Below are 12487 nucleotides of genomic sequence, written 5' to 3'. Positions count from 1 at the left end.
CCTGGATATTTTGTTTCATGTTAGGAATAAAGTTTATTTTAGAGAAAGTTATTGTTTCCATAGATCATTCAAGACAAGAGAACAGGAAGGAGATGAAAATGCCTCATTAAAAATACAGTGACACTCACCCTGCCTGTTCTGTTCCCCGCTTTGGCTCTGGTGAATTCTCTCACCCTCCCGTGCTTCTGACTGTACCCAGTGCTTGTATGAATAAATAAATAAATCTTTAAAAAAAAATACAGTGACACTGCTGTAGGGAGACCCTTGGATTCTGCTTAGGGGGCTTCGTGGGAACCAGCCACTTAAACAGACCCTTCTAAAACACGACATCGATTTTAAAAATGTTAAAAAAAAAAAGGGGGGGGAGGGAGTGGGTAGGAAAGCAAAAACAAACTATTGGGTTAATCTTTAAAAACAAACAAAAAACTGATGACAGGGAACATACAGGAGCCCAAGAGATGATGTTTCCCCTTAAGTGAGAACACCTCAGCCTCAGCAGGAAGGGCTCTGAAAGGCAAGCCCGGGGAAGGAGAGGGACCAGTCTTCGCCCAGTGGGCATGACTCTGCCCTTCTGCCGCGGACCAGCACAGCAGTAGACGATGAGGCCACCTCAGGGTTGAGAGAAGCGTGCAGGGTGGTCAGGGCGTCGGCGAAAGAAATGACACACAGACACACTTCAAGAGTGAAAATCTGAGTGTACTTTTCCTTAAGTTTGTGACTAGTATATATATGTTTTCTAAAAGCACAGGAATGAATATCAAAGAAATTAGCTTGCTCGCTGGCTCAGTCTATCACTATCAGGGAGGTGATCTACATAACAAGCAATGACCATTATAGAAGAAAGAAGGGAGTTTAGAAAGACAGATAAGGGATTAAAGTTTGTAGTTCTAGGAAGAGGGGATAGGATTTTTAGCATTCTTGTAGTGGCACAGGTGGTCGTTATCTATTGATAAGCTTCTGCCTTTTCAGGGAGCTTCCGCAGCACTTCCTCTGCTTCAGGCTGTTCTCCCACCGCGCGCTGGTGCCCAGCCGGATCTAGGGACCGTGGCGAAAGCCATTCGATCTAGGGACCGTGGCGAAAGCCATTCCTAAGATCACTGCGGTGGGAGGTGCAGCAGGTAGGGTTTTGCTGTTCTCCCCCTGCGCGCTGGTTACCCAGCCGGACCTAGGGACAGTTAGCCCTAAAGGTCACTGCAGGGGGAGGTGCAGCACCTTCCCACCTCAGACCCCTGGGGAGCCAGGAGCCCCTATGCTGCCCCTGCTGCAGGCCCCCGATACTGTCCTGCTGCTGCCTCTGGGAACAAGCCAGCAAGACCCAGGGGGCCAAAGCCTCTTTGGGTGAGTATTAGTTCAACAGGAGGCTCCAGGGGAAGCCCCTCTTACTAGATCTGCCTCCTATATTCCCACTCAATTTGATGAGTCAGAAGTCTTGCCCTCTGCCGCTTGCCCTCCAGGTTCTCACTGGCCAGTCTGCGCTCACACTCAGTGACCAGACAGTGAACCCAACCAGGATTGAGAAAAAGTGCCATGGCCCAGAGCCCGGCTGTGGAGCAAGTCAGTCTCTTGCTTCTTGCCTTTTCCAGCTGCAAAGGACGTAGATGCTGGAGAGGGAACAGGGTGCCCTGTGGCAGGGGTTAGAGCTGCTGGAGCACAGCCAGGCCTGGTTTGAGGGCCAGCTAAGGAGGCACAGCAGCAGCAGCTGTGTGTGGGGGCTCTTGGTGAGGTCTGGGGCTGATGTGAGGTGTATGGAGATGGGGAACAGGGACACATGGACATGGCCTGAGATGACCCTGGGAAGGCAAGAGGTCCTGGGCAAGGATCATGAGTTGGAAGCGGTATGGGAATGACAGGATGTCCCAAGTGTGAGGTTGGTGCTCATAGTTGGGATTAGAGGCTGGTCTGCATTCCACTCATTGTGGCCCAATTTAGCTCACTCATTGGTGATGGGGAGTGGCCTGGACTATTGCACTGGGACAGGGATAGACGGGGAGGATCCATAAAGAATAGTGAAAGGGGCTCTGTGCAATCTGACAAGGGTAGAGGAAGTGGATTGTTAAAGAGATGGAGGGTATTCAACTTTCCTCCTGCCTGGAGAGGGAAGGGGGTCCAGATGGAGGGGCGGGTTGGCCTGTGGTGAGAGAAGAGTCGCAGATGGGTTTCAGGTTTTCTCCAAGTTATCAGCCTCCAACTCTTCCTCCAGAATTTTCTAACAGATTTGTACTCAGAACCTGGTGGCTCCCATTAGCTAGTATTCAAAAGGTGAACATCTGTTTGCAGTATCTGATTCAGGAACAGGTGATTTTATTTTTTCAGCTGAAACTGTTGGGAAGCGGTGGTAGGAAAGAAACATGGGGTCAGCACTGATTTAACAGAAAACCTTTTCATTTCCCCTCAGCTCTCCCCATGCCCTTGGACAGGCTAATTTCTATGCCACCTAGGACTGGAAGGGAAGGCCAAAGACACAGAATTTGGGGCAGCAACAGGTAAACTATATATGTGGTGTATTTTTGGGGGGTGGTTTAGGGGTGACACTGCAGTGAGCACAGAGGCCCAGACTGTTTCTTTCCTCTTCCTTAGGCATTGTCCAGGCAGCAGAAAGGAGTCATTCAGCCAAAGAGAAATGGTTCAGCCAGATTGCCCCAAGGGGTGGAGAGGCCCTACCAGGGTCTAAGGCCCTTTCTTGTTCCCCTCAGTTGGCAATGGGAGACACTGTGTTAGAACCCCCAGTTTCACGCTGCTGCTTCTGGACCCAATAGCTAAATGTCTCCACGTGGTAGGTCAACCCAAGTCCAGACACCTTGGCACACGGTTTCCTTCTCAGCTAATGAAAACTTCCATTTCATCTTCTCAGTGTCTGGTGCCAATTCTCTCCTATTTGATTTTTTTTTTTAAAGTCTCTGGGAGAAGACTAGTGAAATTGTCCTTCAACTTTAAATATAAAAATAGGAGCCTCTCCAGAATTTCAAATAAAAACAGTTCTATAAATAACACTTCCTAGTACTCACTTACCCACAGCCCAGGCTGTCTCCTCCCCAAATAGCTTCCCCTCCACCCGAGCCTCAGAGAGCGTGGATAAGTAGTGGGATAAAGGCGCTGCAGAGAATTTGAAAGCAACTTTCTCCAAAAGTGAGTCTTTGGTTTGATTCCCACAGGGTCAGGGAAAGTACATTGTGGGACAATCTCTTCAGAAGAGAGAGAAGGGACAAATGTGTGAAAAGGAAAACCTCCATCGCAGATGGAGGGGCAGGGTCCTGAGGCCATGTTACCTTGTCACCCAGGGGTGAGGTTGAAAGCAGCATAGAGGTGGCTCTCCTGGAGGCATTGTGTCAACAGGAGGTCAGGCCCAGCAGGAGCAGCACCCCTCCAACAGTGCCCCACCAGATGTGGCCTGCCAGTGCTCCCCCAGCCCTGTCCAGAGTCACCAAAGTAGAGGGATGAAGGGAGGGACTAGCCCTGGTGAGGATGGGGCCAGGTGAGTGGGGAGGGGCAGTGGCTGCGAGCTGGTCCTGGGGAGAAGAAGAGACTGTTAGGGTGTCTGTATCCAAATGAAATTATACTACCGTCCCCTTGATCTGCCTACCCTGCACTAGAAAGTGGGGTGCACCTCACCTGTGGGGTGGGGGCCAATACCAGGAGTCTGAGGAAGGCATGAGTCGGGGCCACTGGGCTGGTTTCTTGGCCTGTTGCAGTCACAGTCACCGTCACCAAGGAGTCTGGGGCAACTGAGTCTGGGACCTCCAACCACAGGTATCCCCAGGCAGACTCATTCTGTTCTAGGTGAACCCTGGAGAGGAGACACTGGCATAAAGCCCCAGTCTCTGAATAGCCGGGAGCCAAGGACTGGAGCCAAGCACTGGGGCAGGGGAGGTGCCTGAGGACCAGTTCTGGTAGCGGCCAGAGGCTGGGCTCAAGGAGCCGGTGCCTAACTGAAAGGTGGGTTTTTGGAGCAGTGGGGTTCAAGGGCTTCACCTGGAGAGGTTGGAGGTGATGGCAAAGCCCGGGTTGACAGACGTCCTAAGATGGAGATCCTGAGGGCCTGAGAAGCTGGTGATGCGAAGGCTGAGCAGGACCTTACTGCCCGGGACTGGGAAACCCGGGGGGCCACTGAGCTGCAGAGGGTGGACAGGTGAAGAACCCTCCGGCGGCTCTCTGCAGCCGCTGCCCACCCTCCCCTTACCCCTCACCTCCAGAAGGACCGGGGCCACAGTACAGGATTGAGGGGCCACCTGGTGCAGGCCCTGCCCCCCTCCGTCCTGACCAATCAGCTCCAGAGAGAAGGGCTTCAGCGGGGGCAGAAACGTGGGCGGGAGCGAGGCAGCCAAGAGACCTTTCTCTGGGGGTCCCGTGCGTTCCAAACGCACCCGGCCCAGCTCCACATCCTCCGAGACCCCTCGAAGGACGACGTAAGAGAAATGCGCCAGAGACTCTCCAGAGCTGCCTCCGGAGCCCAGCCCTATCACTTCGACCAGCAGCTGGGTCTGGAGACCTGGGACAGAGGCAGGGGAACAGTGGTCTGCGGGGGCTGAGACACCGGGAAAGGAAGGATGGCTTCTGGAAGGGGTTACCCCTGGGGGCATGGACAGAAAAGGGGTAATCAAGGGGTATTGATGGGATAGTCAAGATTGGGTTCGAGGCACTGGAAATACTCTATATGGAACTTAGTGATGGTAACAGGGGTGTATTCAGTGAAATCCATCCAGCTGTACCTTAAGTTTAGTACATTTTATGTAAATTAAAACTCAATAAAAAATTAAATATATATATAATTACCTGCAACAGGTTGAGTCAGGGGGTAGAGGCCAGGGTGGGGGCCGTCCTCCATGGGGATCCCAAAGTGGAAGAGGAAGTCCAGGGAGGTCTGGGCTGATGGGGGTAGAGGCAGTCAGAGGCCTTCCCCAGGAGGAAGGTGAGGGATACTGCCCTCTGAGCTGCAGCAGCCCCTCCCAGGATGGCTCCCCGCTTACCTTGCACTCTCACCTGGGGCGTGCCCTCAGCTGTGACTTGGATCTCCCAGGTTCCTGTCTGTGGGGGGTCATTGATGGTCACCATCCAGAACTGCCCAAATCTTCGAGTGTGACCTAAAGGCCCTTGGCCTTCCTCCTGACCCTGGAAGACTCCTTGGGGGTGGGGAGTGAGGGGGAAATAAGAGATGATCTCATGAGACAATTCCTTCCCCTTAGTGCATTACCCCCTTCCAGTCTCCATTCTCCCCTCTGCCCTGAGACACACAGAAGTACCTGCTGGGTTCCTGATCTGGAAGCTGCTGACATCCCCGTGGATCCGGACTGTGACCCCCTGGAGCAGCCCATCCACATTGAACACAAGTGGCCGCCCCGGCACCACAATGGGCGGTTCCAGGGGAAGGGTCACCTTAAGGGATGGGGTGGACCAAAAATTGGGAGAAAAGATAAAGCATGAAATGAGGTGGGAACAAAGACAAGAGAAAGGCAGAGACAGAAAGAAAGTGAGTCACGCTTGGAGAAGGGACACCAGTGAGAGAGGGGGCTGAGGATGAAATTATGATCAATGACAAAGTTGGAGGTCAGGGATTAGGGATGTCACAATCACTTCTTGTCCCTCTTAAAAGATGGCAGGACAGGGCCTCCCCTGGTGGCGCAGCGGTAGAGCGCAGACCTCTCCTGCAGCCCGCTGCTCCCCTCAGCAGTGTACTTCGGTCCTTCTGCCTGTTCTGCTCCCCACTCTGGCTCTGGTGAATTCTCTCACCCTCCCGCGTTTCTGACTGTACCCAGTGCTTGTATAAATACATAAATAAATCTTTAAAAAAAAAAAAAAGATGGCAGGACATCCTGTGGTAGTCCTGAGGACAGAATACTGGAGGCCAGAAACGGGGGGAGGGGCAGTGCTAAGTAGAAAGAAATGTCAAGGCAGCCATGAATCTCAGGGGGAGAGAAACCTGCTTTCCTCTCCTTCTGAATGGAATCGCAACACAGAAGTGGGAGCCGTGCTCCCTATGAGGAAGAGAAGTGTATTGTTACCCGTCCTCTCAGTTCTGAGCTGAGGGCACTGGTCCCTCTGGCCCCCACTCTTGCTCACCAGGTCAGTCATGCTATCCCCAACAATGGCTGCCACGTCCTGAATGTACTGGTCTTTGGTGAAGATCACCTCTCCTCCTGAGGCTAGGGCCACAGCTTCGTACGGCTCAAAACGTTGAGGGGATAAGACCTCACGCCGAATTCGGCCCTGAACCCTTGACGGGTCTTCAGTCACCAAGAATGTAACCTGCACTCGAAGAGAGGCCATGCGTGAGGTGTTCAAGTGCCGACTACCACTGTAAGTGAGGATGTCTGTGCCCAAGCTTTCTAAGGCACTGAGGACTAGTGTAAGGTCTGTCTCTCCTCTGGCTGCTACCCAAGGGTCCCCCAATGACGCAACCCCCAGCGTTCAGTTAGTAGCGTCCATTCCCTTGTAACTGTCACCCTGTCATCCACAGAGCGAATTGTTGGCAACTGGACCTTTAGTTCTTCAGATGCTTTAGTGGGGGCAGGTTCCACTACGGATCCAGCATCATTAAGGATAAGGCCTCCTCTTCAGTATTGCTAAAGGGAATGTACTCACTGTCTGCTTCTCCCAGCCCATGCCCTGGCTGGTTCAACCACCATAGTGTGGTGTGATCCTGTTAGGAGACTGTTGTTACAGGGTCCCCCGCATCCCTGGGGGGCTAGCGCTGGGCCTCCCACCAGCTGTGCTCACTCTGCAGCGCCGCTCCCGAGTCAGAGACTCCACTCGGTTGGTGAGAAAGGCATCCTTGGGGGAGGCATCGGTGAAGACGAAGATGTCTGAAAGTGGGGGTGTGTGCAGCAGGGCCAGCTGGCAGAGAGAAAAAGGACTGCTGTTAAGAATGGCAGCTGCACAGGAATGGGTAGAGCAAGGGAGAGCAGAGGAGATGGAAAATAAGCCTTGGAACCCTGGAATGAAGCTAGTAGAGCGAGGTTCTGAAGGCAGGGTGAAGGGTGGGTTCCAGAAAGGTACTAGTTACCCATCATGGGGGGGGGGTTGTCTGGAAAAGGAGGTGAGAAGAAGGGAAGGGAAGGGGGTGAGCAGACCTCCAGGGCTGAAAGGCACATCTCTGGCTCATCTCCACCCCCCAAGGTGTGGATCTCATTGAGTTGCTGCCAGAAGCTGTCAGGGTCACTGGTTGAAAAGACAGGACCAAACCCTGGGGAGGGAGAAGGAAGTTGAAATAAGTGAGGAGAGACTCCCCTCATTCCTGGCTACCTCCCTAGTCAGTAACAACAATATTCCCTTGTACGGGCAGGGCAGAGGCTAGCTACCTGTGGTGGGAAAATGGACCTCATTTCCTTAACAAAATGGCAGCACTTCCTGTAGTACATATTTAAGTATAAAAAACATATAAGGCCAGTTTCATCACCAGCACAACCAGAAAAATAGTATTTATCTCAGAGAGATATTGGGAGGACCAAATGAATTGATTTTGTAAATCACAGAGTAATGTCTTGACACATAATGAATGCTAAATTCTTCATTATTCACTAAGCCCTTCATAACTGCTGGCTGTCAAGAGATTTATTTATGCAGATAAATCACACTCAAATCTTGCCTTTGGGGAATTCTTAGTCTAGTAAGCATTTTATTTGATCATCATTTCAACCCTGGCACATTGGCAGGATAAGGCCAGTACAGACCCACTTGATGGATAATGACATTGAGGCAAAGAGAGGTCAGATGACCAGGCTAAGGACACAGAGTAAGTCTGGCGGACCCCGGCCAGATCATGGACTTCCACTTCCGTGGGGAAAGGTTACAGTGTAAGTAAGAGTCTCGGACACTTCAAAGTCGCCTGGATCGACCAACTCCCCATCTTCACCCCAACCTCTGCCTACAGGAAATGGTGAGAACTGAAAACAACTTATTAATATGGAAGCCTAAGACAGCAGAGGCCACCTGCCTGAGCAAGGTCATGACTGAACTCTCCCCACCCACCATCCCTTCCATCCCCTGTCCCCCTTGACCTCAGAGCCCTCCAGTGTTTGCTCATATCCATGAGTTTTTGTATTTTGTGTTATTTTATCATCTGCTATATAAATGTTGAGTACAGTCATCCTTCTGACTTGCTTTACTGCACATAATTCTCTCAAACACCCTCTATTTAACTGAAGATGGCTGCACCGCAGCTTTCCTTCTGGCTGAACAGTATTCCACGGTGTGGATAATCCAGACTTCACCTTCTTGATCCCACACAATTAATTATGGAGAGTGTTATAATTTTGGAAAGTGGAAATGGCTGATGCTTCTCACATGCACATGGGCACCAGTAAAGGCTCACCCATGTGCACGGGAAGGATCACCATTTTAAGGACGAACAGCTGTGAGGCCTCCGCCGCCCGTGGTGTTTATCCTTTTTTTTTTAATAAAGATTTATTTTTTATTTATACAATAGCTGGGGTACAGGCCAGAGGTACGGGACGGGGAGAGGATTCACCAGAGACAGAGTGGGGAGCAGAACAGGCAGACAGACCAAAAGTACTGCTGAGGAGAGCAGCGGGAGAGGCAGGAGAGGTCTGCCACGCCATGTGGGGATCTCCCTGGCCGGCTGGGATCGAACCTGTGCTACAGAAACTTCGGAGAGCTTCACAGCACTGTGCTCAAGCCACTGCACCCCCGGGGAGACGCTGGTGTTTATCATTTGCCCTGGACTTTCCTTCCCTCCACTGGCCCAGCCACTCCCTGGTTACCTGGGTCATGGAAAGGCACCAGGATGTAGTGACTGGGCTCCATGGGGCTGCCCCGCCGCTGTTCCACAATGTGTCGAGCCTGGATTTTGGCGGCGTTGATCTCCTCCCCCATGCTGCCCGTGGTGTCCAGAACAAAGCTCAGGCCGGAGGCTGGGGTGATGTCCAGCAGCCTGGAGCAGGCCAGACACATTGAAGAGTCTGCACATTTGCCCCAGCTCTCCCAGGAGTCCATCTAGGCGGTCACTTACCTGGAGAAACCCTTGTCTCCCAGGCGGTTTCGCAGGAGGCTGAGGGCCTGAATGGAGGCCAGAAGGGCCAGCTGTGCAGCCTGGGGGTGCAGCATGTGGTGGGGGGAGAAGCCTGGGGCTGTGCTGTCCTTGTTGATGCCTCCCCGTGGTGGCTGGGAGCTGCTCTCGTCAAAATGACCCCCATGGCTACATTTTCCTGGGTTGGGGAAAGGGATCTGGAAGGTGGAGGTAAAAAATCCACTGCCTCCTAAGAAATTGAGGCCCTTTCTGACCTGGTCTGCCCACTCATTCCTCAGCAAAGGGTCAGCAGGAAATGATGGCATCTCGAGGAGGGTAAATCTGGAGAGGTCAGTCACTCCAGCACTTGGTGGATTCCCTGACCCTCAGTCAGTCCCCAAAAGCTGCCTCAGGCATGGAGGTGTCTGCCTTGGGCGATGGAGAAAGAAGCTGCTCCCCACCCAGTGATCTCCAGCACCTCATTGGGCCTCCCTCCCACCAGTCCATTCCCAACATCCTCTCTTTCTTCTGAGGAAACGATGCCTTGAGAAGTTGAACAAAGGACTACATGACTGAGATCCCCAGTGAGAGGGTTGGGAGGAAGGACGTGACTTACTCCCTGTACTTTGGAGGCTTTTCTGTCTGGTACCTGGAGGTTTGGAGGGATGAGTTCCGAAGTAGCCAGAGGTGAGCAGTGTGAAGCCCAGCAAATTCCCAGGGCAGCTCAGCTCCTCACAGTCAGAGCAGGTAGCGTCGTCCACTATGAAGAGAGTGTAGGGATCTGGAACCCACGAGTCTACTGCTCCTCACCTTTTTTTTTTTTTTTTAATTTATTTATACAAGCACTGGGTACAGTCAGAAGCGCGGGAGGGTGAGAGAATTCACCAGAGCCAGAGCGGGGAGCAGAGCAGGCAGAAGGACCGAAGTACACTGCTGAGGGGAGCAGCGGGAGGCAGGAGAGGTCTGCACGCCATGTGGGACCCTCACTGGGATCGAACCTGCGCTGCCAAGGCTGCAGGCAGCTTCGCAACCCAGTGCTCTACCTCTGCACCACCGGGAGGCCTGCCCCTCACCTTTAATCCTGTCCATCCAAACTTCCTGGGCTCTTCCTCGCAGCTGACATGAGGTAAAAGCCCGCAGGTACCCTTCTAGGCTTTCTGAACTAAAACCTGGAGTTTATGAGCTGATGATAAGACTGAGCATCTGGGGCAGGACCGTGCTAGAAAACCCAGGCTCGGGGACCAGCCGATAGGGATCAAGTGCTCTGTGGACCGTGGGTGGAAAGGGAGCTTATAATGACCAGGAGGCGGTTTCCAGGTCACAGTTGGCTTGGAAGGCTGAGGGGCTGTGAGAGAGGCCCTGTGTGACCCAGTGGGGGCAGGAAGTCATGTCAATGGCAGAGGCCTGCAGATCCTCCTATGAGATGGTGGGGAGCCACCTAACTGGCCTGGCTTCTGGTTGGACTGGGTGGGGGGGGGCACCTCACAGGTCAGTCCACAGATGAAGCAACGTTATTACAGCTGATGCCACCTCAGGCCGTGACATGGTGGCTGGGGATGCTGAGAGGAAGCGGCTCTGTGGGTGCCCGGAACCGCAGGGCTCGTATTCTACCTTGTGCCAGACTTTGGAGCGCCTTCTTTGGCCAGAGGAGGTGAGGGTGTGGCTGCTGCTTCCCCAGTTCCACCCAGTTGCTGTGACTATAGAAATCCTGGTCGGGAGAAGAGAACAGGGCCCTAGTGTGACGGCTCCATTTCCAGCCTAACTCATCCCTTGAAGCTCTCCACTGCAAAAGCCTCCTCCCTGCTACTCCTGCCAGACACCCTGGTCCCCTTCCCTGCTCTCTCCATTGTCCAGATCAGATTTTTAAAAAGAATTGTTTAGTTGTTTATTTATTTATTTATGCATAGAAGAACTGGGGTGTAGTGCGGGTGAGGGATGGTGGTGAAAGGATTCACCAGAGACAGAACAGAACAGGCTGACTGAAACACACTGCTGAGGGGAGCAGCGGGGGAGACAGGAGAGGGCTGCTGCGCCATGTGTGGGTCCGCTCCCTGGTCAGATCAGATTTACCAAAGCGCCTGCTCTCTGGTGTTTCTCCCTGTTCCACCCAAAGGCCAAAGACCCTCTGACCTCCGCGACTTCCCCTCCCCCTCACATCTCTCCTGCTGCCGTGCCTGTCCTTGTTCCCACAGGAAGCAGGGCCAGTTTGGAGGTAGGGAACTTGGGGAGATGGGCTCAGGGCACTGGAAAGCACCCCATCCCTTCTGGAGGGGTGTGTCCTGGCGGGGGCGGGGGGCGGGGGGGGGAGGGAACAGAATGGAAGCCTTGCCCCTCTGACCACACCCCCAGCTGCTCTCACCTGCAAGGCGTGAAGCGCAGCCCCCAGGCGCTGGCGGGCCAGGGTGTAGTCCAGGGCTCGGGCCGCTGCCAGCGTCTCCCGCAGCGCCCCCACCAGGCGCGTGCGCCCCTGGTCCAGCCGCTCGGCATCGAAGTGCAGGTCGGGGTCATTCTTGGCAGTGGGCAGGAAGTCCTGGGCGGCATTGGCACGAGACACCTGGCCTAAGGCTGCTCGAAACCTCCGGGAAGGAAACCCAGGTCCAAAGTAGGCAGCAAAGAGGTCGTCGGCAAGGAGGGTGCGGCCCTGGCGAGAGTGGGAGGGGACAGGGGCTCCAGGGAAGCCCCTTGGATTGGAGCGGTGCCTAGTTTCCTCAGCAACTGGCAATCAAGGCCGGGTGCGCAGGGAATCCGGCTACTGGGCCCCACAAGGGAGGCGCATTCCTGGGCCCTTCTTAGGAGGGGGCACTCCTGATTTCAGGACCAGAACCCCAGGTGTCTTTGTTGCTGGGGGTTAAAGGTGGGAAGGTGGGGAGAGGGAGGTAGCCCTTTTCTTGGCAAGCAGGGCCCTCAGGGAGAGGGGGAATCTGGCCGGGATGTGACAGGAACCCGGGCTCACCAGGAAGTCCTCCAGGTGAAGGGGTTGCCGACCTGGGGGTGGATGTTCCAGGAAGAGCTGCAGGGTGACATTGAGTGCTGCCTCCTCGGTCAGGTCTTGGTGGGTAACGGAGCCGGGGGCAGCCAGGAGGCTCCAGATGTTGGGGAAGAAGGCAGAGGCAGGGGGAAGCAACAGCTGCAACAGCAGCAGCACTGAGGGGCCCGGGTGGCATAGAGGCACGTTTGTGGGGTGCATAGCTGAGACATGGACCTGGGGGATGAAAGGTTCTCATGGAGGAGGCAGCAGAGGGCTTCCAGGACTGTCTGCCTGTCTCCAGGGCACCTGCTTTGGCCCCATTTTTTGCCTCAAGCACCTACTCTGCTCCAGCTGCTTCCCTGCCCTTTTCCGTTACCCAGACAACCTAAGGGCCTATCAGGCTGTAGAACAGACACCTGCAGGAGCCAGCTGAGGACCCTCCCTCAGAAGCCCCTTCCATCCACCCAGACTGACACCCCCATGCACCGGAAGTCAGTCTCCCCGGCCTCTTCCCTCCCAGGCCTCTTCCCTACCTGGTGGCTGGGTCTCCCCAGCAGGCC

At 54.1% G+C, this 12487-nt stretch overlaps 2 protein-coding genes across 2 annotated transcripts; one reads left to right on the top strand and one right to left on the bottom strand.

Moving 5' to 3' along the window:
• Window positions 1-458: 458 nt before the first annotated feature.
• On the top strand, window positions 459-2438 carry SAPCD1 (suppressor APC domain containing 1; the record flags this gene model as incomplete). The annotated part of the gene is given in 8 exon segments (XM_084259363.1): window positions 459-475; window positions 1198-1338; window positions 1584-1594; window positions 1597-1677; window positions 1680-1723; window positions 2201-2234; window positions 2237-2295; window positions 2418-2438. Coding segments are annotated over 8 exon segments (408 nt in total).
• An 888-nt stretch (window positions 2439-3326) lies between these two features.
• VWA7 (von Willebrand factor A domain containing 7) lies at window positions 3327-12146 on the bottom strand (the record flags this gene model as incomplete). Its single annotated transcript, XM_084259362.1, has 16 exons — window positions 3327-3506; window positions 3610-3784; window positions 3970-4109; window positions 4185-4486; window positions 4771-4863; window positions 4965-5117; window positions 5238-5370; window positions 6055-6240; window positions 6712-6828; window positions 7065-7177; window positions 8715-8884; window positions 8963-9158; window positions 9609-9719; window positions 10571-10667; window positions 11319-11600; window positions 11913-12146. 16 exons carry the CDS (start codon window positions 12144-12146, stop codon window positions 3327-3329), a joined length of 2682 nt encoding a protein of 893 aa, XP_084115488.1.
• Between the last annotated feature and the right edge of the window lie 341 nt (window positions 12147-12487).

Source organism: Talpa europaea (assembly GCF_964194135.1).
Source record: "Talpa europaea genome assembly, chromosome: 2".
Taxonomy (NCBI): domain Eukaryota; kingdom Metazoa; phylum Chordata; class Mammalia; order Eulipotyphla; family Talpidae; genus Talpa; species Talpa europaea.
Note: the sequence above shows the minus strand (reverse complement) of the source record. Positions and strands in the feature narration are given on the sequence as shown.